Source organism: Arvicanthis niloticus, chromosome 2 (genome assembly GCF_011762505.2).
Source record: "Arvicanthis niloticus isolate mArvNil1 chromosome 2, mArvNil1.pat.X, whole genome shotgun sequence".
Classification (NCBI taxonomy): Eukaryota; Metazoa; Chordata; class Mammalia; order Rodentia; family Muridae; genus Arvicanthis; species Arvicanthis niloticus.
The window spans coordinates 123,651,939-123,676,477 of record NC_047659.1 but is presented as its reverse complement, the minus strand read 5'-3'; the positions used below and the strand labels follow the sequence as shown (position 1 = coordinate 123,676,477).

At 49.4% G+C, this 24,539-nt stretch overlaps 1 protein-coding gene across 2 annotated transcripts; it reads right to left on the bottom strand.

Annotated features, from left to right (window-relative positions):
* Nucleotides 1–1,625: 1,625 nt before the first annotated feature.
* Nucleotides 1,626–21,398, bottom strand: LOC117704426 (uncharacterized). 2 transcript variants are annotated; one of them, XM_076930042.1, is made up of 16 exons: nt 21,273–21,398; nt 20,873–21,001; nt 19,635–19,851; nt 16,962–17,066; nt 15,904–16,035; nt 15,192–15,276; nt 15,036–15,099; nt 14,574–14,659; nt 13,790–13,972; nt 10,704–10,757; nt 10,259–10,432; nt 9,062–9,129; nt 8,855–8,900; nt 6,370–6,433; nt 3,806–3,885; nt 1,626–1,772 (listed from the first exon to the last, which is right to left on the bottom strand). In XM_076930042.1, exons 2-16 carry the CDS (start codon nt 20,979–20,981, stop codon nt 1,743–1,745), a joined length of 1,497 nt encoding a protein of 498 aa, XP_076786157.1. In that variant the 5' UTR covers nt 20,982–21,001; nt 21,273–21,398; the 3' UTR covers nt 1,626–1,742. The 2 variants fall into 2 exon arrangements, with proteins under 2 accessions (XP_076786157.1, XP_034352442.1); XM_034496551.2 differs by having other exon boundaries at nt 10,259–10,408.
* Between the last annotated feature and the right edge of the window lie 3,141 nt (nt 21,399–24,539).

Here is a 24,539-nt window from a genome sequence, read left to right as displayed (position 1 = left end):
CACCTTAAAGGGAATAAAGGATGGTTCATTCTTAGCCACAATGGCCTAGGAACACAAATTTGAATTGCTCTTCAAAATACACTTTGGGGTGAAAGTGATTACATGATCTGTCTTCCTTCCTTCCTTCCTTCCTTCCTTCCTTCCTTCCTTCCTTCCTTCCTTCCTTCCTCCCTTCCTTCCTTTCATTCAAGACAGGGCTTCTCTGTGTAGTGCTGGTTATCCTGGAACTCACTTTGTAGACCAGGCTGTCCTTGAACTTACAGAGAGCCACTTGCCTCTGCCTCCCAAGTGCTGGGACTAAAGGTGCATGCCACCACACACAGCTTTTGTGATTTTCTGTTATTGTCATAAAACAAAAGAAGTCTTTCAACCAAGGCATTTGCCACACACATCAGTGGGGACAGCAGGTAGGTGGATTACAATAAAGGAGAGAAAACTCTGCTATAGGTCTCAGAATATCCAATGATATTCTTAGTTTGGGATTGGAAATTAGTGGTCTGTTATACATTACAAAGGTTTTATCTGATAATTGAAAGGGTGTGTGGTTAGACACAGAGGTAGGTAATAAATAGCTAGTAAGAAAACTGTAATTTTGGCACTGGATCTGCAACATTTTAACTCTCCACAATTAGAAAATTCTAATCAGTCAATCAGGTTTGTATAATCTTCAACACATGTGTGAGTTTTTCATCTTGGGAATTTTCTGGTGAGGATGCTTTACCCTCAACTTTATTTAGTCTTCAAATGTCATCTGGGCTATGAGGGAAGCTAAGTTTACTCCCCAGACCTGGCCTATCAGGGAAGGTGAGGATTTTTCTCTCAGTCTATAGTGTTCTGGTCTTCCTGCTGCAGGCTGTGCTGGGTGCCAGGAGCCAGGGTCCTCTGTGTTGTATCAATTTTTCTCCGCTCATTTATAGTTCTGACAGCAGCTCTGCTGTGCTCCTGCACAGGTCACATGGGCTAGAGGGGCAGGTGGAGGATGTTTCTGGGACCCTGTTCCACAGTAGCCATTACTTTATTGTTTACAGCATGAGGTCAAGAGCTCTGAGGTGTGGCTGTCCAGGGGTAGTCTGCCTTGAGGGTTCTCTATCTCCCTTAGTCCTGTTCCTTTGCACTCAAAGACCCAAAACACCTCTGGGCTTCTGCGGGACTCCTTCCTAGCCACCTCCATTCTTTCAGCTTACTTCTACCTTCTTTCTTGGCCAGATGAACTTTTCTGGGCATACAGATTCCTGTGTCCTTCCTAGATGCCATTCTTGCAGGGCCTGACTTTTGGAGAATCAAAGGGCTTTCTCCTTTTTATTTTTCTCTTTCTCTTCTTTCTCACTTCTCCCCCTTTATGGTTGGCTCACTCTAGCCCAGGCTGACATGGAACACAATCTGTAGCCTAGGCTGGCCCAGATACATGACAGTTCCGGCACCCCAGCCTCCCAAGTTCTGGGATGATGAGTGTGAACCACTACTTCCAGTCTTTTCTTCTGCTCTTTTCCTGGTACTGAGTACAGAACTCAGAGCACTTTCCAGAAGGGTCACAGGAGAACTAGAGCTGGGAAGGATGCCCATCATTCAAACACTCCAAGGCGTCTTCCCAGCTCTCAAGAAACACAGTAAACTCAGACCCAGACTCACAGAGGAGACATCTTTATTACAACTGTGATCTCCACTGGGACTGCCGCAGATCATGGACTTGGGGCTCTTGAGCAGGTACATGTGTGGGCAGGGACAGGGCCCCAGCAGAGCAGCTACTCAGGAACGGTCAGCAGGATGTAATCCTGTAGACAGAGCAGAGTCTCTCTATGTGCCCCCACTTCTTACATTCTGCTCCTGACACTCCAGAGGGGCCCACACCTGTGACTTTAGGACAGAAGAGTCAGGGACAGAGTGGATAAGGGCATAGAGTGGAAAGGAAGAGGAGTCTTGGGAACATTTATGAGAAAAGCATCACACTAGATCTATTCTTGAGCCATGTTGACTGTGTGAACAAAGGACAGTGAGTGAATGACTGAGCAATGGCAGCCATGTAAGGATGTGTATGTGGTGCCCTGTCCAGCTGCAGCTGGTGTTTCCCCCTCTAAACTAGTCTGCATGGTGTACTTTGTAGTCATGTAACTTGCAACCTGAACAATGGTACAAGGCAGCTTAGAAGCAAACTGGCAAGCAAGCCTTGCTTTCACAGGTCTGGTTATGAGGCAGTGTTTCAGTGGATAGAAGGCCCTAGTTGTACCCTGGCTCTGGTCATTCAGATCCGTCAATGGACCCTACACACCCTGGTCAGCGCCTGACCTGATAGTCCCAGGATTGGTGCATTATTTTTAGGACAGTCACAAACCCTGAATTACCTGGATGTGTTCCTCTAGATCTACTCAAGTGAGGGTCTCTCTAAGATTCCTAGGCTGATGTCAGGGAAGAGCAGCAGGCTGGTAAGGGTCAGGGAGACACAGAGTGCCCCCATGAGGTGATGCCTGTTGCCCTTCCCATGTCAGGGTCTTGAAGGCAGGCTTATGTAGTCAGGCTTATGGGGACAGGAACCCAGGGCCTAAGCTTGGGGTCCTAAAGCTCAACTCCACTCCTTTGTCCTGCTGTTTCCTCCCTTCTGTCCTGCTTCTCCTTTGATGCAGGGTCCTGTTATGTAGCCCAGATTGGCATGGAACTCATGATGCTCCAGCCTCCACCTCCTGAGTGCTGGGATGTGCCATCACCTTGAAATCTTTTCAGGTGGAGAGATGAGAAAATGAGGAATATGTTTGAGACCTACCTTTCCTACCAATGCCATTCTCCACGCTCCAATATCCCTCCCTGTCTCTGTCTGTCTGTCTGTCTGTCTGTCTGTCTGTCTGTCTGTTCAGTCCCTTCTGCCCCAATCTGGAGTTTATTATGGTCACATTTAACCTTTAGGAGATATTTTATTATGGGAGATATATTTTGTAACCTTGAGATTATGTTTCTGTCTGCCTTCCAACTTGTTCTATGACAACCTCAAATATTTTTCATCTTTCTAAAAAATTTCCATTTTTATTTTATTTGTATATATGTGTATGTTTGTATGCCTGTGTGCGTGTATGCCATGTGTGTGCAGGGACCAGTAGAAGCCAGAAGAGGGCATCAAATCCTCTGGAGCTTACAGGTGGTTGTAAGCCACTGGACTTGGGTGCTGGGAATGGAGCCTGGGTTCTCTAGAAGAGCAGCAGCACTAAGCCCCTAGACCTGGAACTTTCATTAAATGAACTTTCCCCCACTTGGGAAGAAATGGAAGCCAAGATAGAAAGCAAAATAGGCCTGTGAGCAGATTCCCAGGCAGCACCTCAGGGGCCCCAATGCTTTCTTTCCTTCGGGTTGGCTGCCTCTGGCCTCCTACCCAATCCCTGTTCCCCACCCCTGGATGTTTGTAGGCACTGGGTACAATGGCACTATTTGTGGATACCCTGGGTACATCCAGGATGCCTCAGTTCTAGGGAGGTGGGCATTCCTGGCTGAGATCATTAACTTTGAGGTCTGATAAAGATTCCTGCTTCGTCACCCTGACCCCGTTTTTCTCCTTTTCTGAGCCTTGCTCCTCTCAACCAAAGTGGGGAGAATAGAATTGACTTTGTCTGTGTAGGGGAGATGGTCTTGCTGAACCCTGTGTTCTGGCTTCCTGAGGGACTCATGCTGACTGCCGAGGCCTCATCTGTAACTGAAGTATCACATCCAGGATGGTTGTGAGGTAGAGGTAATAGGAGAGGCCGAGGGCTTTGGACGTGGCCTCAGCTTCTAATTTCCTGCCCATATGCTGAGTGTCATAGGGAGACCCCTCCCCTGCACCTACCTCAGAGAAGTCCATTTGGGCATGACTGAAGGAGATGCCCTTGATGTTGGCCAGGGGGAGGCTATTCTCACTGAGCCACTCTGCAAGAGGAAGGCAGAACACAGGGCCTGGTGGGCAGGCTGTCTGGTAGGGACGCTTGGGAAGTTGTACGGAGTTATGGTTCGCAGCCTCTAGCCAGGGGACCTTCTGTACTCCAACCTCCCATTTAATCAGGCAGCTCTGAACAGCAAGCAGCCCAGGGAAAGCAGACTTTACTAGGAATGTACAACTTTTGACATTTCAATATGAAATTACCATATATAAATGTGCTGGGCTATATTTATAGCTATCCTGGGATACATTCATAGCTATCCCGGGACACATATCCCGAGGTGTGAGCCACAGGTTGTACACCCCTAATTGACTCATGGTCCCCCCACACCTTCTCTTACATCTGTCTTTTAAAGGAACATTCTTCTAAAATATACTCCAGTGAGTACACTGTTAGGAAGCCCCCCATCTTCATGGCGTTTTAAGGAAAATTCAGTTTGTTGAAGATTGAAGGCTTCCTGTGAATCTACTCAGGAGATGCATTCTGCCTAATTCTCACACTCAACCTAAAAAATCCTACCACGGTGGTAGAAATGAAACATCTTAAAAACAGATGAGACAGGAGTCTGAATCAACTGGAAACCTGAAAACACTAGAAATTTGGTGCTGTCAGACAATATCCATCGACTGTATCAAAGAAGGCAAACATTCACAGATATGCTTGCCAAATATCAAATGCTTGCTTGCCAAACATCGAAAGACTAGCCTCAAATCAGTAAATTTACAGAGCTGGTCAGTTTGAAATTAGTGCTTCTGTGAACAGCCATTTGGTTGGATGCTTTTCAAAGACTGAGTTGTGGAAGACTGAGGGCCTGGCATGGACTCCCTCCTGCTTAGCAGCCTTGCTCCACCCCTTTGCCCCTTGCTACTCTGGCCTTGGGGTGATGTGGCATCCTCTCTTCTCTCAGCCTAATGGCCACCTGGAAGTCAGGTGGTGTGGTGGATGGAGGAAGAGAGCCCAAGCATTTGTTCTCCCATTTGTCCCCAGACTGATGGGGAACCTTGCTGAGACCTCAGCCTGAGCACCCCTCATGCTACTCCCTTCCATGGGACTTGTCCAAGTCTCCCCAATGCTGTTTCTTACCTTAAGTTGTTTCATACAGCCTTCTGGGTTTTCTATTCTGGGTGGGGTTGTAGTAAGAGCAACACCCAATGGCACTGAGTAGGCTCCTGGCCTGGTATTCAGACCTTACGTGACCATACCAACGTCTGTGCCTGGCCTACTTTCTGGGTTGTCTCTTGACCCTTTTGGTGTTTTGGGGTATGTTACACAAGCATTGGGTGAATGTCTGTGGTGGCTACAGAAAGAGTAGGTCCTATCTCTCCAGCCCCTTACAGGTGACATCCTTGCTGTCTGACCTCCATGGCTTCCCTGCTGGGCCTTCTACTGCCACCTGCTCTGTGCTCAGTTGGTCCCCCTTTTAAACAGATTTGCTTGTTTCATGCCCAGAACCTTTCCTGGCCACCACAGATCTCAGAATGGAAGCCTGTCTGGCATTTGAGCCTCTGCCAACTTCTCAAAGTGATTGTTCTCAGAGCACAAAGATCCTCGATTGAGAAAGCAGGAAATCAGGATCCTGGACTCAGCTTGGCCAGAGATTTTCTGGGTCATGTTGGACAAGTCATCTAACCTCTCTGGGTCTATAGAGTGGGCCCATCTGACAGATGAAAAGGCTGAGGCAGGTAATTCCTCAAGAGTTAGTTTCTCCCTCCCGAGAGAGAGAGAGAGAGAGAGAGAGAGAGAGAGAGAGAGAGAGAGAGAGAGGAGATCCTGTATATCTTATAGTCTGGGCAGGATGCTAGGAACACAATGAGAAACATGAGAACATGTCTCTCTGGAAGCTCACCATGCAGTAGGGTACAGGTACTGACCAAGTAACCATGGGGATGGGTGATGGGGGCACACTGTGCCCGAGGAATGGCCAGGCCAGGAAGCCCAGTGCTATAGGTTGCCCCTATGTCTTCCTACCTCACCTCCTTAGCTGTCTACATTGCCTTGTCTCAGCAGCTGAGGAGCTCAGGGAGAGAGTTGGAGTTTTGGAAGATTTTGGATTCTTGATAGCTAGAGGCCAGGGTGATGTATTGTGACATTCAGTGTTGGTCACATTTACAGTGTGAGCACACTTTAGCTGGCCTACTGGCTTCAGCCAATCTAGCATTCCACTTTGGAGCATTGACTCCCGACCCTGTCATTGCTGAGCTGAGTGTCCCCTCCCCTCTGTCAGCCCCTTCACTGTGACTTTGCATCTTCCCTGCAGTCACTCTTCTGGTCACCTGTCTATGCTCTAAGCTTGCATCAGCATTAGCAGTCTCTGCAACTGTGTCTGAAAGCTCAGGTATGGGTTGCTTCTTGCTTCACCAGGAAGTCAGTCTCAACCCAGGCAACTGTTTGCAGCCCCTGTGAACAGGCCTGGTGCTGCTCCCAGCAGTGTGCTGTGATACATGGCCGGACAGAGAGGTGCAGTGACACTCACTGTTGTGGTGAGGCAGGAACCACCTCTTCAGGATAGCCGAGAGCAAGGTCTTCAGGCTCTTCCCCTGTAGTGGGAAACAGGCAGCTCAGCTCCTCCAGCTTGGCATACGGATGGGATATGCCAACCCAGGATGCGGAGAGCCTATTGTGCAGATGCCACACTGAGTCTGGAGATATCCCGCAGATGCCACTTTAAAAAATACCCAAAGTCTTCCTTTGTAGTCTAGGCTGGCTTTGAACTTGCCATCTTCCTGCCTTAGCCTCCCTAGCTCTGATGTTACAGGTGCCACCACATCTATCCTGATGCCTGAAGGACTTTGGAGCCTTTGGGTCAGATTAGTTAAGTGCCAAGAAACCCCTGAGGGGGCCAAAAAGGAGAAACCCCTAGCCAGGCACCATCTCTGCAGGGCAGCCCCAGGGAAGGGAACAGATGGGATTCCAGGGTGGGTCTTCACAGGGACCAACTCTGGGTCAGTGCGAGAGATCTTTCTAGGACTAAGAGCTGCTGACAGTGGAACCCATTGAAACAGCAAGCCTCCCATCCCTAGGAGTGTACAAGGAGGTCTTGGTTGGGACTGTCCCAACTCATCAGAACGCATTAGAAGACTCTTTCAGATACTTTCTGCTTGGTGGTTTACTTGTCTGTGGTATGGGTGGGTAGCTTATATAAGGTATAAATTATCTGACCATTTGTAGTCACCCTGGTCTGATGGGTGCCCTGTGATATGTCACAGAAGAGCTTTCTAACCTGAGAGAAAGAGTCTTACTGTCTTTGACCCAGATTCTATGCAAGTGAAAATAATGTGCCAATGACCATAGTATTCTTCTGTAATGCAGGGCTGGGTAATGAGTCTCATGCAAGGCCTGGGTTCCAGCCCAAGGAGCTCTCCCTACTGTGTGTCTTGGTTCATACTCTCACTCAGCCTCACCTCCCTGGGACTTTTCTCCCTTAGAGTTAAAGTCTGTGACACACAGAGGATGGGTGGGCGTGGAAGAGGGCTTACTATGGGTGCCTTCTTCCCAAGTAGAGGCAGGATTAGTCACTGGGGGAAGAGGTGCAGGTTGCATCAGCAGTGGCTTGAGCACAGGGACTGAAGGCCAGCCAGTAGGTTCAGCCATGTTGCTCAGCTCCCTGCACCTCTGAGTTCAGCCCAGAGAACAAATCTGGCCCTTAATAAGCTTGCCCTATCTTAGATGAATCTCCACTTCCTCCCTCTTCTCTGACCCATCAGGGAATCCTGGTAGCTAGGTCCACCTTTAAAACACAAGTTCCTGCCTCTGTGTGCTCAGTCACCATCATCACCTGGGAACCTCATCCACTGTGCTGACTATACCCTGCCGCAAGTCCCATGGTCTCTGGTGCTGCTTCTCCTCTGCTCACACTCTCAGCAAGGCCTCCATGCATTCTGAGGAGAAGCCATCTCAGTATGGCCCCAGGATGGCCTGCCTTGCCCTCTCTTGATGTCTTGCTTTCTGCTCCAGACCCCTGCTCTTCCCTGAGCCTTTGGGGCAGACTCAGTCCTGGGTCTTGATTCACTTCTCCCTCATGTCCCTCCTCTCCCCACTTATTCTTGAGTCTTTGTTTAAAAGCTCACCTCCACTGAACAGTAATGGCATACACTTTTAATCCCAGCACTCTGTCCAGAGAGGCAGGTGGATCTCTGAGTTCAAGGCCAACCTGGTCTACAGAGTGAGTTCTAAGACAGCCAGGGATACATGGAGAAACCCTGTCTCAAACCTCTTCCACCAAAAAAAAAAAAACAACAACAACAACAACAACAAAAACAAAAAACCCAACAACAACAAAAAAAAAACCTCACCTCAATGCATCCCTACCCCTTTAAAAGAAAATGGTATATTTATTTTTATTTTATGTGCATTGGTGTTTTACTTGCATTTATGTCTGTCTGAGGCTGTTAGATACCCTGGAACTGGAGTTACAGAGTACAGACAGTTGGAGCTTCCATGTGGGTATTGGGAACTGAACCTGGTCCTTTAGAAGAGCAGCCAGCTCCTGACTGCTGAGCCAGTGCCCTAGGCCCCAGACTCCCTTCTAATGTTGGTGCTCCTTACACTGATTGGTTACTCTGTGGCACCATCACCTATCTCTATGCTATATAATTTGTTTTGCTGAGGTTTATAGGCTCATATAAATATAAAAATAATAAAATAAAGCTATATATTTATATGGGCCTATTTATGTCTGCCAGCATGTGAATTTTAAAAGGGTGGGGACCTTTATGTTGATACTTGACCCATCTTTGTACCTAAGGCAAGTCTGGGCACATAGTAGGTGCTCAATTAATATTTGTTATATTCATGAAATAGACAAGCTAGATCCTTGTAAGAGTCAAGGACTCCAAGGTGAGATGGGATTAGAGACAGAGTATGACTCTGCCTTTTAATCTTGTGTCAGTGACTTAAGACCATTTTACAACGTGCATTTATTGAGCCTTTAGGGCACAAGGCTGAAGGAAGGGACTCACCTGCTTCTCAGTGATGGCGGGGTAGGGGCCGAAGGTGACCACAGCGCTGCCAGAGGAAAAAGAGTAGGTCAGTGAGTGATCTGGGGCTGGGTGGGTGTCTAAGCACTGCCCTACCTCAGGCACAGTAGGGGCTGCCTTCCCTCACCACTCCTATCCTCCCCACCCCCACTGAGAGTTGTCTTGTACTTCCCAACTCAAACCCATTACCCATGTGGTGCAAGCTGGACAACAAGTTCCTGACTCCTTGAGGAGAACTCGCCTCTGCAGAGGAGATGCTGTGAAGGACAGAAAATAGGCAGAGCAGAGTTGGAGTCGGTCCTGACCCTGGGGGCCTCTGACCCCAGCCCCAGCTGCGTGGATTTCTGTTCTCTTCCATGGTCCTCACCCTGTACCCATGTTGCTGTCTTCCCCTCATTGTGTATGGGCCTCCCTGGGAGAGGGGCCACTGATGGCGCTGGCTGCTCCTGTGGGGCAGGGGAGGCCTGAACCTGAGGCAGCCTCAGTGGAAAGGCAACTTTGGTCCTGGAGCCATCATTTCTGGCAGCCGGTGGCTTCATTGCCTGTGTACACGTTGGGAGGGACCCAGAGGCTTACACTAGGCAAGGGCTGTACCATGAGCAGTAACAAAAAAAGCCAGACTTTTGTTGTTGTTGTTTTAAATTTTAAGTGGATTCTTGCTATGTTGCCCAAGTTGGTCTCAGACTTCAGGACTCAAGGGATCCCTCTGCCTCAGCTTTTCAAGTAGAGGACTATTACAGCTGGCTCCCCTTGGTTTTCTGTTGATATGCCTCTGTGACTCATCTGTACAGGTACAGGGCTTTTCGCCCCAGGGAGGGACAGCTAATTCTTGGTCATACGATGATGCTTTTGAAGATCCAAGGACCCTGTTCCATCCTTAGGATGCCGCCCAGTGCATCTATGGTACAGTGACTCTTCTGCCCCCTCAGCTGAAGCACTTTCCAATTCAGAGGCCGGGGCATTCAGAATTAAACCATTGTAATTTGGCAGTGGGTAGTGGTAGTATCTATGTTTCCCAGAATTCTCTCCAGTGGTTGGGGCTGCCAGGAGCATCTTGGCTCCAGTTTGCTTTCAGTTGTGTGACTCAACCATGCCTAAGCTTTGCCCAAGGCAAAGACTAAGTCCTTTAGAGACCTTGGAGTCCTTTGGAAGCCCTAGCTATACCTACTGGAGGGTCTGGAGCCAAAACTTCTTTATGGCCTAGGAGGTCCTTGGGGAGCCCCAGTGGGAGACCAGGAGTACAGAAACTAGCGCTAATGTCTTAGCAGTGGGTGCGGCTGCCCATGTGTACACTGGTGGTAGATGGTGGTGGGACTGATCATGGCTGACCCATCTCCCTGCCCTCAGTCTGCAGACGGGGAACTAAATCCATGCAGTGTCACTCACCCAGGCAACTGCACCAGAGGAGGCATTGGTCCCATGCAGCTTCAGTAAGCCCTGCTGGGTGACAGTGGTCCCGCAGCCATCAAGGTGGACGGTGGGGGGGGTTGGGGCGCTGATGATCAGGCCCAGGCTCCCTCTGGTCAGATTAGAAGCCTGAGTGAGGTTAAAGCAAAGAAACTGGAAGGAGAGTTAGAAGATGGCTCTTCTTGGCCCTAGCTTGGAAGGGTGGGAAGAAGACTTATGAGGCAGGGGACCGGGTTTCTCTTCTAGTTCTACAACATCTTGCTGTTGTACTGTCTTTCTTGACTCCTCTTCTTTCATATCCTGACACTGTAAAGGGTGCAGTGGCTTCTGGAGTCCATAGCAGAAAAGTAGAACATGTCCATGGAATCTTGTGGTCCAGCCTGCCTAGCCCAGGGTGCTGGGGGAGAGCAGACATCATACCTACCTCTGGCTGGGACTGGGGGGTGCTCAGGGACAACAGTTCCCAGAGGCCAGTTTCCTAGAAAGGCAAAGACCGAGTCCTTTAGAGTCCCAGGAGTCCTGTAAGTGCGTCCTGAGCAGACTGAGGGCTCTGGGAGACAGCTGCCCACACTGGCCACACTGCCTGCACCCAAGTTAGCCTCAGCTCGAGACAAGTCACGTGTGTGGCTGTTCAGAATCATTTATCTGAAAAGGCTAACTTTCTATGATTTTTATAATTTTCTCCTGACTTTTTTTTTATACTTTTTTTTTTTTGAGCCAGGGTCTTGCCTCAGACTTACGGTGTAGCTGAACTCTTGATGCCCCCTGCAGGCGCTATTACAGCTCTGCACAATGCCTGCGATCGAAGCCAGGGAAAACTGAGCCAGCTCTCTAGCTTACACCTATATCCTCTTACTATGAAAAATTCTCTAACCACAGTGAGACAGAGTTTTAGAGAGGACATTTCATGCTCCAGGATGCTCCATGAACAATTTCCCTCTGTAGTGGTTTTATACTTCTACTCAGCCTTGTATGCTCTACTGAGTTTCAGGGAATGTTAAGCACATCCTTGACCTCCGATCTACAGTGGACCATAAGTCATCACAGAGAAGATTCTAGAAAGGTCTGAAGTAAAATTTACCCAGTTTCTTTTTCCTTTTCCCTCTGAATCCTATTCTTAGAGGAAACTATTATGACATCTTGAAGCATATCGTGAGACTTTTTCTGTTCACACACAAGCACGGACAGAAAGGAGCATGTTGGCCACACAGCCCTGCACCTTGTGAGTGGCACTCAGTGTCAGGATCTATAGAACAATCCTGTTCTCATAAAGCAATGTGTCTTAGTTCACACTGCGTGGAGTCTGCTTGGTGATGCACTATGAATTAACTTTGATTTTTAACTCTGTAGCAAGTGAAGCTATAAAGGACATCCTGCAGATGTATTCCTGCCCACCAGCATAAGAATTTCTTCAGATGTAGGGTTCATTTCTAACTGTCTCAGAGCTGTCACACACATGTGTGTATGAGGAGCACTGAGAGACAGGAGACCTTGCCTGTAGACAATCCCAGCTGTGGATGACCTTGAACAGGTCACTTCCCTAGTCAGGCACTCATTGGTGTAACTATTTTAAACAACTCCCTTTGTCTGACGTAAAGTTTCTGGATGTGGCATGTTCCATTTGTGGTGTCCTGTGGACACTTAGTTTTTCAGACTTTGAAGCATTTTGGATATCAGATCTGAATTTTGGATGCTTAACATGTATGTGCGTGTGCACTTTGCATATATAATTATGTATATATGTAATTGTATATAAAGTTAGAATAAGATCAGTGTTTAGAAAGAGTAAGAGGAGGGAGGAGAGAGAGAGAGAGAGAGAGAGAGAGAGAGAGAGAGAGAGAGAGAGAACAGTTTCTTAGATCTCTAGATACAGCCATCTTGAAGGGGCCATGTGAGGAGATGGCATTCATACTGAGACTACCAGTGAAGAGAAGAGTGTTCCAGGGAGAGAGAGGTGTGCAAAACACTGAGCCAGAAATCAGTGCAGCCTATGTGCCTAGAGTGCAGGGACTCAGGAGGCAGAGCTGGAGAGAAATGGGGATCAGATTGTCCAGGAGCCTTGCTTTTACTCTGGGAGTGGTGAGAAGCTGCTGTGCGCTTGAGCAGCGATGTATACAGCGGCCTTGCTCCCATCAGCCCTGGAAGGCATTTATGTTCTGAGACGTGTGCATGTGCATGTATGTGTGTGTGTGCTCTGTGTGTGTGTGTACGTGTGTGTGTGAATGTATGTGTGTGTGTATGTGTATATGTGTGTGTATGTGTGTGTATGTATGTATGTGTGTGTATGTGCATGTGTGTGTATGTGTGTGTATATATGTGTGTATGTGTGTGTATGTATGTATGTATATATGTATTTGTGTGTACGTGTGTGTATGTATGCATGTGTATGTGCATGTGTGTATGTGTGTGTATGTATGTGTCTATGTGTGTGTATGTATGTATGTATGTATGTGTATGTATGTATGTATGTGTGTGTATGTGTGTGTGTCTGTGTATCTGTGTGTGTCTGTGTGTCTATGTCTATGTGTCTGTGTGTCCTCACCAGCGTAGAGGCCACCCTCAGTATGCCTTCCCTAGCAGCAACACCAAGGTGACCTTCTGGCTGCCCTGGCTGCTTTAAGTTACTTATTGTAATAATGTACCATTAGAACCAGCCTCTGCTCAAGCCACAAATGATATTTATAGTAGCTTCCTCTCACAGATACTGCCAGGTACTGTCTGAGACATTGTCTGTGAGTCCTTAGCTAAAAGAGTCCTGGGATCAGACTCTCTCACCAGGGAAGTGAGAACATCAAAGAATGTATCAGTGGCCTCTCACCCTGATCCTGCCCCCTGCCCCCTGCCCCCTGCCCCCTGCCCCCTGCCCCCTGCCCCCTGCCCCCTGCCCCCTGCCCCCTGCCCCCTGCCCCCTGCCCCCTGCCCCCTGCCCCCTGCCCCCTTCGAGACCAGAGGGCCTGGCCTCTCCCCTGCCCCCCCCCCACCAGAGCAGAGAGCCTCAGAAGTATATGAAAACAGGGGAAGCTCTGAATCCTTCTTCAGAGACTCTGCCACATTGTTGCCCATGGCTTGTCGCTTGTCTGTCCATGGTGTTAACAACTATTCTAATAAACTCCACACTCTCCAGTCATCTATCTCAGTGTCTCTCTTGAATGTCCCCCACAGCACTTTCATTTACCAGAACATTTCTTGTTCAGTTTTCAATTCCCCTGTGGCTCTCTGATCTCTGCATGGTAGGGACCAGTGTGCACAGGGCCAGCACACTACAGGCTTTGATAAACACCTGCTGTGTGAGAATGGGTTTGTGGTGTGAAGAGAGAAGGGTGCGAGCGTTCCTCTTCTCAGATAAAGGGGCTTCTGTTCTGGGTTCTGAGAGATCATATAGAGCTAGGAAGGTCAGACTGCTCAAGTGTGGAGTGGGGAAGTGGCTTTTGTGACTGAGGCCTTGGCTTTATGTGTAAGAACCAGGCAGGGTGGTTTCTTCCTCTCTCCTGCCCACCTCCCAGCACTCACCAAGGAGTCCCGGGGCTCCACAGAGATCTCCTGACTGGTGTAGAGACAGGCCAGGATGTCATTGTAGATTTCTAGCCAAAAGGCAAGATCTGCCATGCTGTTCTGGGATAATCCTGGGAGAGGTGGGGGAACCATGTGCTTTGACCTTGGCGGCCGCTGGTGTGGGCCACAGGGAGTTACAAGCTTCAAAGAAATGATGGAAGAAAGACTCTCAGTGGGGACAGCTCCCCTGGTGGTCACCGGGTCACAGTTCACCACACTGACTCCAGCAGGCACGCTCTCATTTGAACCTAACCAATGGTGTCTTATCATCAGATGGTCACCATCTGACCACAAGGAGACTGAGGTCCAGAGAGGTGATGTCATTCATTCAAATCTTCCATGAGGGAAGAGCTAGAGCTGAGTGCCTGACTCCCTTGTCTCCACGGAGCTCTGCTCTGATCTCTGACCCCTGCCCTCCTGGACCTTCTTGTCCTTCCTACATTGCATTACAGACAGATGTGATGGAGCAGTGGACAGGAGCTGGGCAGTCCTCAGCCAGTCTCTGTCCACAGTTTCCCCATCTGGGAGTGGACTGAGCTGCTCTCCTGCTGGCCTGACTTGCTTGCTGGGCTCCCCCGGTCTCTTTCCTCTCTCACTGACCACTCCCCTTTCTCGTTCCTCTGTTGCCTGTCTTCTTTCCGCTTTGCTCCTTCTCATCCTGGGAAGCCCTGTCTCCCTTTCTTTTTGCCCCTCCTCCCCTCAGCAGGTTCCCAAGGGCTCATGGAGGCCGAGGGTCTCTCACCTCTACTCTCATCAGTATGGCTCCCTCTGTGAACTCTGTGGTGGTCAAATAGTACTGGAAATCGTTGGGACCTGAGATGACAGGAGCTGTGGTGCAGAAATGAAACCCATCTCAGCCAGAGGTAGAGGTGGGAAGGATGCTGTGGGAGAAATCCCTTCCCTCCCGCTCAGCCTTAAGGGTTTTGACAGCTGAGCATGAGCCTCCTGAAACAAGGAACACTTACTGCATGATGGTTTTGTTCTAACAGGCCTGGCCTGTGTGCCTTCCATTGATCCTGCTTAACAGCTAGGGAAGCTGAAGCTCGGAGGGGAAGTGACATATGACAGTTGCAAACTATATTGTCCCATCCTTTTCTCAATTAGAAAGGATTCTTCCTGTAGGCAGGGCTGTCCTGCCTCTGGGTATATCCCTATAGACAGTGCCTGGCACATGGCAAGGGACATCTGACCAGCAGCTACATACGAAGAATGATGTGTAGCATGTCTTCCAGCAGGAAGTTGATCAGGTTGGTGGTCACAGGGCACACCTAGAGGGAGAGAAGAGGGGGTTCCCTGCTGGAATAGGGCCATGGTTGAGGGTCTCTCTCAAGGATCACACCCCTCTCCCCTGGTGACTCACTATCTTCTGGAGGAGGAAAGGCAGAGATTCATCCAGGGTGTCGGCCACCAGTTTCAGCAGTTGGTTTGGCAACAGGGTGTCTGATCTAGGGCAGGGATGACAGGTAGGTATACACAGGGCGTACTAAAGGCATGGGTGGGGAAGGGGGAAGCCAAGCACCGCTGAGGAAAACCCCTCTAGGCAGGACAGCAGGAAGGTCACAGTAGCTACCTTCTCCTTACCCAGCATTCCCCGCTCCTCTCCTTCTTCTTGGCCACCCCATTTATGTGTTTTATCTCAGATTTTCTGCATGATGTCCTGATTTGTATTTGATCTTTTATAAAAGTATTTGAGATTTTCAAGCAGGAAGTGGCCCCACTGGCAAAGGATCCATGAATAATTGACCCCCTTGGGTGTCAGGTTCTGTGCTATGTAAGTCGGTTAGTACATGTCCTCCCCAGGACTGTTCCATGTGGACTGAGTTCTATGAGCCATGAAATCGAGGCTCCCAGAAGTCAGTAGCTGACCAAGACTCACTGTTAGGAAGTAGCTAAGCAGAGGTTGAATGTGGATGCAGGAGAGGCTGATAGGTGACATGTAGAGTCTATGGCTTTGAAGGAGAGGCAGCTCCAGCCCAGAGAAGGACCACTGCAGAAAGGGCTGGGCCCAGTGCAGGAGGAGCCAGCACCTGCTGTGCTCAAGAGAGCCTCAGAAAGAACTCCGAGGTGCTCACCGCTTCAGAATCTCAATGTTCAGGCTTCCGGGTGGTGTGTGGCACTCCTCGAAAGCCACCTGGGTCTTGTTCCCTATCTGTTCTAGCCGTACTCCAATGCGTATGTTCTTGATGGCTTCCAGCCACAGGATCCTGTAGGGACAGTAAGTCTGGGCAGGCTCCAAGCCAGAGTCTAAGGTTGAGACCAGAAGTCACGAGCTGGCTGCAGCTTGCATTAGAAACTAGGAGAGCTCTTTAAAATACAGAATCTGTTGACGGATGGAGAAGCACTGGGCCAAGGTCCTCACAAGGGCAGCAGACACCTGCACTGAGTGTGACCTTGAGATGGGACACATGCTCTCCCAACTGGGTCATGAGTCTTACTATTGCCACACTATCCCAACCAAGGCTGAAAGACACATTTCTCAGGGCCACTCGACCTAGTCTCAGTGCTTCCTTAGGCTTAATACCTCTCATCCAAGCACTCACTAAGGGGTCTGCTTAGCTTCTGACACCAGATAGATCAAATGCATCCCAGGTGGAATGGTCATAGCATCCTGCATTTAGTAGTAAATTTACACCAAAACCACATTCCCAAGAAATGCAGGAACTGGTATATTCCCAAAGGGCATCGTGACCCTCCCTGCTTCACTAGCCAACAAGTGTCTCTATCACTGCCTCTGCAGGTAGCCACATGTATGTGCCACTCAGTTCAGAGCTGTGAAGATGGACTCCTGACCTACTGCAGTAGGAACTAGAATTGTTCCTGGTTCTAGACTCATGCCAGGGAATGGCTGCTCTTGCTTCAGCTGCCTGGTCCAGGAGTCCCAGTCCCTTCTCAGACTGTCCCATCAGTACCAGGGTGCCCACATGCACAAATAGCATGGGAGAGAGCCCTTACTGCAGACTCACTGAATGACCCATGGCAGGCCTTGTCCCCATTCCGTACCTCAGTTTCCCTGTAAGTCAGCATTTGAAACATGTCCAAGAAGAATGTACTTGTGATCCTTATGGTGACACATGGCTTTTGTTAGTCTTGCCTCCTGGCAGCATGGGGAGGAAGTGCCATGGGTACTTACTCTAGGAATGAGAGGTACAGTTTGCAGCGCAGTGTGATCTGCAGCAGGCTGTCACTTAGAATTTGCAGGGTGACTTCTGGTCCCTTCGCATCTTCTATGACCAACCTATGGGAGGCACAGGGGTGGCTCTGTGTGTATCGGGAGTACTTGGAATGGAAGCTGATGCCAGGAGAATGGAGAGAGCTTTGGGGCAGCATGTCCTTACATAGTGGGCTGTCAGAGACCACAGAACTCTGATTCCAGTCTCTAAGCCTTGAGGATCTGGGCAGTCCTTACCCTTCTCTGGGTCAGCCTCTAACAAGCCAAGGACTGGAGCTTAAGACAGTACACCTAAAACCACCTGAATCCAAGTACCTGACTCTGGGGCCAAGGCTGTAGTTCAGTGGGAGAAGTTTTGGCAATGTACATGGGACCTGGGGTTGATTCCCAGGTCTCAGGGATAAGAGTCTATGAGCTTTTCAAAAGAAAAGCCAGTAGGCAGGAACATGGAGAAGCAAGAGTCCTGAAAGCCCCTCTAGTTTCCATGAAGGACTCATAGGCTCTGCTGAGCACCCTTAAGTATTCTTCTTTCCCTTCTGAGGCCTCAGGTGCCTCTCCTCCCTGGGCTTGAAGGGGTCAAGTTTGCACTGTGGACACCAGTGTCAGCTACTACTGATTCCTCTGGAGCCACCAAGGCTGGCAGCAACATGTTCTATCACAGGGAGGAACCTGGCTACCAGCATGGAGCCCTCTAGAGGGGGTTTCTTTTCTTGTTTGTTTCAAAACAGGGTCTCGTATATCTGGGGTAGTCTCAAACTTCCTATGTAGCTGAGGACTGAACTTCTGATTCTCTTGCTCAGCCTGGAGGATATTTATAGGTTCAGTTCATGTGATGTTTTCCTATGAGACACGGGAGAAGACGGGCGGGAGCAAGTGGGATTCGAACCCCCGGGGTAGAGAGAGAGCGCGCAGAGGGGCCTGCGCCCTCTGCAGGCAGGCAGACGCCTCACGGGCTGCGCCACTGCCGGTTTGCTCATGTGATGTTTTCCTTTGTCCCTCCCAAGCCATGTTCTGGGATAGGGTAGGCTTATAGCCATGGCATGATTACCCAGGTGGGGTGGAGGTATTGTGGACAGTACCAACACTTGGCATAGTACCAGCCTGTGCTGCACCCAGGCCTCCCTGGGCACTGTCCCTACACTATAGTTCCCTGACCTCTCTGTTGCAGTAATTATTTTAAAACGGCCATTGGTAAAGTTGACTATCTAAGCTGTGGTGACTCTGCCTAGCTCAGCCACCATGTTCCATGGCCAGAGGCCACATGCAAGCCGCAGCTAGAAATGGCCAGCCAGAAACACCAGCCCTGCCACCCATGAGACGCCAGCATGGGAGATGGCTCTGCTGATCTTTTATGCTGTCTCTGCAAGGCTGGGTATTGCCCAGACCATCCTGCCAACCACTCGGGCTCCGTACAAATGAGACTCTAAATGCTTAGATTATCCAAAGGCTTATATATTTGGTAATGATCAATAACAAGATGCCCACTCAATCAAGGTGTAACCCAATACCCAACCTAGATATACCAACTACCTTTGAGTGCGGGAGACACGTGAACATCTGCCTCCATGTTCCCCTCTCTCATCTCTCTCCCTCTCCTAGCTCCTCCTCTTCCTTCTCTTCTTCCTTACTCCTCCCACCTTAGCTCTTCCTACACCTCTCCATTTTACTCCCATTAGAAAAATTCACTTTGGAGCCTGGAGTCTTAGGACCTTTCCTTGCTCATGTTGGGGAGGGGCACATGCATTCATAGCTGAGCCTGTGGCTGTGCAGGTCACCTTGAGGGAGACCTGCCTCCAACCAAAATCAGTACTGTTCATCTAGGTGGGCTCTTGCTCTACTAGGAAGCTTCAACTCAGAGCAGACACCATGGCAGGACATCCAGGGTCCAGCTAACGGACTACAGACCTGACACTAACATTTGCTGTGTGGGAGGTCAAGACAGGTGTGGCCATATTTTCATGGGTTGCAGTGTTCCTGCGTCCAAGTTCAAGGTGAAGCCCTGGTCCCTAGTACTGTAGAACATGACCTTATTTAGAAAGAACTGGCTGCCAGCATGATTAATAAGGACCATGATTAGAAGTCATATTGGAGCAGGCTAGACTATAAGCCAACATGGCTGTGTCCTTAGAGAAAGGGACTTCGGATCCAAGGATGCCCCATGAGGTGTCAATATCAGCCATCTGGTGCCAGCATCAGAGATTATTAGTGGATGCTAGGGGCAAGGTCTGAGCCCTGCTTCCAGGAAGTAGCTGCAGATCCCTGCCATGGCCTCTGTTCTACAGGGAGACCACTGGCTCTGGACACTTTAGTGTGGCTGTGTTGACAAACCCACACAATTGGGAAACTTGGATCTTGAGATATATTCATGTCATTCAAAGGCAGGCAGTTAACTGAAGCTATTTTGGAAACACTTAAATTTGTAAAGCATAGTAGTGAGGAACCACAGAGGGGAAGACCCTGCTTCCTTCGCTGGAGAAGTCTGGAAAGGTGTCCACACAGTGGGAGGACACCTTCGTGCATTCGAGGCTGGGGAGATGCTTGGACCCCAGGTTGCCTGCCCACCTCTGCTCCGCTTGACAGGGAAAGGCCTCCTGAGGGAGGAAAGAGGCCCAGGCTACTGCACTGGCCACTCACCCGGCTGTCTTCAGCAGTTTCTTCAGCTCAGGCACAGTCTTCCCAGAGAGCAGGTCTCCCACGAGTGACAGGTCCAGCCCACTCTTCTTCCTGACAAGCTCCTTTCTGAAGAAGGGCAGGCGGTCCACGACAGACACACCCTCACTTGGGGATCCAGTCACAGTCATCCTGATCACACCCTTCAGGACCTGGTGCTTTGATAACAGATCTGAGATTTCTGGGGACAAAACAGCTCCTCAGGGTTCATTCGCTAGTCAGCAAACACCCATTGGCACCTGACCCCAGCTAGAAGATAAGACAGCCATTCCACAGCAAATTCTTATGAGGTGACCAGATCTCAGATCTCAATGTATTGCCCAGGTTGGTTTCAAACTCCTGGGCTCAAGTTATTGTCCCTGGCTCAGCCTTACCTTGCCACCTAGCTCAGCCAGCAAATCAGTCTGCTTGGCTTAAGGAAGTCTCCCACTGCTCTGGAGTTGACATGGTAGTCAGGAAGAAAGACAAACTAGAACTCAGACTAGCAAATAAAGTATGTTTTGGAAGTGTTATAGGAAAATGAAACAGGGCGGAGTCTAAGTGCGACTGGGGTGAAGAGGGTCGGCTTCGGACATGAAGGTCCTCGAGGGTTGCTGTAAGGAGAGGCTTAGGATATGGGCAGACACCCCAAGGAGGTGAAGGAACTCGTTATGGAAGGGTCTAGGGAGAGCAGCAGTATATGCAAATGCTGCTAGGTCACAGATCCTCAAGCACCCTGCAGACAAGTGGCAGGGAGAAGAGCGGGCAGGCAGACAGATTAGCAGGCGCTGTGTCTGGACAAAGCCATTGAAGAGGTTTCACCAGAGGGCTGTGGGAGCCAGGAGAGACCTGGCTGCTACAGGGAGATCAGATGTTTCTGGAGGAGAGGTGGTAAGGATTTTGTCTTCCAGGCCCAGTCAGAGCAGACTACATTAAGAAGGAGAGAAAAGGGGATGTCCCCCCACCAGCCAAGAAGGCAGCCATGACCTCTATGCAGTCAGTGGGCAGGGGAGGTGGTAAGGAAGACACGGGGGCGGGGGTTGAATGACAGGGTGAGGACTGCTCAGGCAGGTGGGAGGCACAACAAGTGTTAGGGCAGAGGAGGGGCAAGGGCCGCTGTGGATGGCTGGTAAATGGGCCCCAGAGAAGAAGCCCAGAGCTGTGGTCCACTGCTCTGCCTTCTTAGAGGTCATGCTTCTCCAAGCTTATTCCTTGAGATTCACCTGTTTCCATCTGGCTCTTGCTGATCCGCAGATAGAGAGGACTGTGGGTTGTCCCTCGGGCTTGGGGCAGCATCCCCCAGCATAACAGCAGTGCCCACAGCAGCGACATCCCCACTTCAGAACCTGTGGCTGAGGAAGTGGGAGCTTATGTCCTCTCTAGGGACCCACAGCCCCGTGGCCCCACTCTGTACCCTGCCCCCATTTTTTTTTTTTTTTTTTTTTTTTTTATGTTCTAACTGTCCTGCTCTGGGCCTGACTCCCTTATGGTAACATGCAAGTGGCAGGGTTTGATCTGAGCCCAGCATGACTGGGTGCTAAGAACCTCTGCTCTATTTCTCCCTGTGATGGCAGAGGCACAGCAGACATCTGTGTATGTGGGTGCTGTCTCCCGTGTCCTTACCACTCCCTGAATGAGTCCTTCCAGATCTCTCAGGCCTGTGTCATCAGCTTTCTTAAAGGACTACTCTTATACACCAAACTCTGAAGCAAGGGGTGGGCACATGGTGGGAAGCCAAGGCCCCTTGCCAATTCTTCAGTGAAAGAATCACTTCTCTTGTCACTTTGCAGGGGCTTTTGGCCAAAGACTGATAGATCCTGTTACTGAGTTGGGGGTTGGGGTGGGATGGGGGAAGCAAACTCAGAATGTGGCCGATGGACCCCAAGGAGGAAGTGGGCTGGGCTTGGGCCCTTTCCCTTTGGCATATCTTTAGCTCTTGTGAGGAGTACAGAGGCCGCTAATGCAAGATGTGACTGGCATAGATCCCAAGGCGGTAAGGATGTGTGTGTGTGTGCCTGTGTGTGTGAGTGTCTGCACGCTCATGTGCATGTGTGAGCTGGTGAGGGGCAAAGATGAAGCTGGCAGTGTCCACCTTGTTCCTGCTATTCCCATGTCCTTCTTATGTATGTCACCTAGGCTCTTACCTCATTTCTACCCAGATGTGGTCACCAGAGTTGCAGACAGGTCCTAAATGATTGCTTCCACTGCGTGGGAGCTGAGTCACGGAGAACAAACTGTGTTCATTTCCTTCTAAGCCCCACTCAGCAGACGAGAAACCTACTGACAGTTTTGGGAAGCTGGTGAAGGTCAGCGTGGCAGCAACTGTGGAGTAGTGAGCACAGGGCGGGTGCACAGGAAGGGTTAACAAGCTGTTCCGATCATGTGCATTCTATACAGAAGGAGCCGAGAGACAGAGGAGTGAGCGCCTCCATCAGGGTCAGGTAGCATCCAGAGAAAGCTGGGGTTTGATGCTAGGGCCCAAAGCTTTGCTGGCTGTACCACAGCAGTTCCATGACTGAGCTCTGCCACCTACCCGTATAGAGGCCCTGCCCTGTGCGAACCTAGCACCCCGTGCTAGGCTCCTGCATGCACCTGACTATGCAGCTCCTTCATTATCGGGTGGTGACTACCACCAACTATCCCTGTTGTCTGGGGATTTTCAACAGAATTTTCTCCTTTACAACTCAGGGTGCAAGCAGGGCAGGTGTTAGCCCCAATTTCCTTTTCTTTTTCTTTTTCTTTTTTTTTGTTTTAGACTTTCTTTTTTGAGATTATAATATCATCACGTCATCTCTCCCCTTCCTTCCCCAATCCTTTCCTCAGGGGTTCCAGTTTTCACCTGGAGGCTCAGGCTTGGGAGCTGGTGGAAGATGAGTTTCAGGAGACAGCAGATACGCAGGAAGCTCAAGGCTGACCTTGGCTTGTTCTGAAGTGCTTCCTCCAGCCAACAGGACAAACTGGCAGTGAATGTTCACAGGATTTGGTGGAATATGTTAGAGAACATAGAAGTTCTATATTTTAAGATTATTTTTTAAAAAAATGTATATGTATGTGTGTGTGCCTACATGCAATTATGTGAACCACACGTGGGCATGTGCTTTGGCAGCCAGAGGGCACCAGATTCCCTGGAACTGTAGTTACAGGTGGTTGTGAGCTTCTTGGTGTAGGTTCCAGGCCCTCTGTAAGAGAGTACATGCTCTTAATCTCTGATCCACCTCCATCTCAAAGAGTGATATATATATATATATATATATATATATATATATATATATATATATATATATATATTTTTTTTAAAATTCAATGTGTGGGTGTTTTGCCTGTATTTATCTCAGTATTACCATACATATGTCTGGTGCACACAGAGGCCAGAAGAAGGCACTGGATCCCCTGGCACCGGAGATACAGATGGTTGTGAGCCATGAAGTGGGTTCTGGGAACTGAACCCGGCTCCTCTGAAAGAGCAGCTGGTGCTCCTCACCACTGATCTGTCTCTCCAGGCTCAAGACTTTTTTTTTTTCCATTTGTGTCAAAGTACTTTTTTTTCATTTTTTATTGGATATTTTATTTACACTTCAGATGCCATCCCCTTTCCCCATTCCCCCCCCCCCCAAGAAAAACCCCTATCCCATGCCCCCTTTTCCTTTTTGCACTTATACATTTTTTTAAAAAATGTTAATCAAAGGCTTTATAAGTTTGGTAATGCTCAATCAGAGGTGTAACCCACTACCCAACCTAGATATATCAACTATCTTTGACTGGTGGAGACAAGTGAACATCTGCCTCCCTGTCTCCCCCCTCTTTCTCTCTCTCATCACCTAGCTTCTCTTCTCCTTCTTCTCCTCCTCTCTTTACTCCTTCTCTTCCTCTCAGTACTCCTCCCACCTTAGCTCCTCCTACATATCACCCTTCCTGTTAAAATAAAACTTTTCTCTCAAAATACAATTAGAGCATAATTATGCCAATTTGTACCAGTGAGGTACAAGATAGTCCTAATACACAAGACTTGGGTTGTTTTGAAACATGGTCTGGTGATGTAGCCTAGGCTGGTCTCTAGCTAGTAATCCTCCTGTCTCACTCAGCCTTCTGAGGAGCGAGGGTCATAGATGAGTGTCACTTAAGGACACTTATAAGATATAACTTGGAATTTTCTCTTTTCTGTTTCTGAGACTCAGTTTTAAGAAGAGTTTCACTCTTTCTGTTGAGGAAGAATGCAGAGCCTCAGAGCCCTGACCATGGGACTTGAGAACCTCTGCCTCTAGGGTCTCCTGTCTCTGGATCAGGGCTGGCAGTTTCAGGGTCCTGTCAGATGCAGGTCAGCACAGAGGCAGTTTCTCTTCTTTCCCTTGGAAAGCAGAGCACAGAAGAGGGTGGACAAGGAAGGAGCCTGGAAGAAGAAGCATGCTGCTGGGTGAGGGAGAGTTGCATAGGCTGTGGGAAGGCAGGTGGTTGGTCAGCACTAAGATCCCTCTAGTGTGACCGGCATGGACAAATGGTCTTGGTACCCAAAGTAGACTGATACCCAGATTTGAGTGGAGTGTATCTAGGAGATGACCCTCACAACAGTGTGGAGTAGGCTGTGATCAGCTGCTGTGGGTGCCCACGTTTCTTCCTGTGGGAGGCTTGGGAACCAGAGGTGAGATTGGACCTCAGAACTGTCCCTTGCCCAGGGAGTAAGGATTCTGGGCATCTTCATCTGCCACCTTAGGAGGTCCCAGGGGATGGTGGACTTGAGGGGCTTTTGCCACAGCTATGTTAGGAGAGAGTCTTCATCTTCGACATTCAAATCTGGTGATTACATGGGGTGGAACAAATTGCCTTATGGTGACCAGGTGGCACTACAGACCAGAGGTATGGCAGAAATGTGCTTTAGCACTGTCCCTTCCTAGA

Excerpts from the sequence above, each read along its gene's own strand:
- LOC117704426 (XM_076930042.1), bottom strand. The coding sequence starts at position 20,981 with ATGTCGCTGCTGTGGGCACTGCTGTTATGCTGGGGGATGCTGCCCCAA. Across the intron at positions 9,130-10,258 it reads CCTCTGGTGCAGTTGCCTGG|CATCTCCTCTGCAGAGGCGA; the intron begins GTGAGTGACACT and ends TGTCCTTCACAG. Across the intron at positions 8,901-9,061 it reads GTCCAGCTTGCACCACATGG|CGCTGTGGTCACCTTCGGCC; the intron begins GTAATGGGTTTG and ends TTCCTCTGGCAG.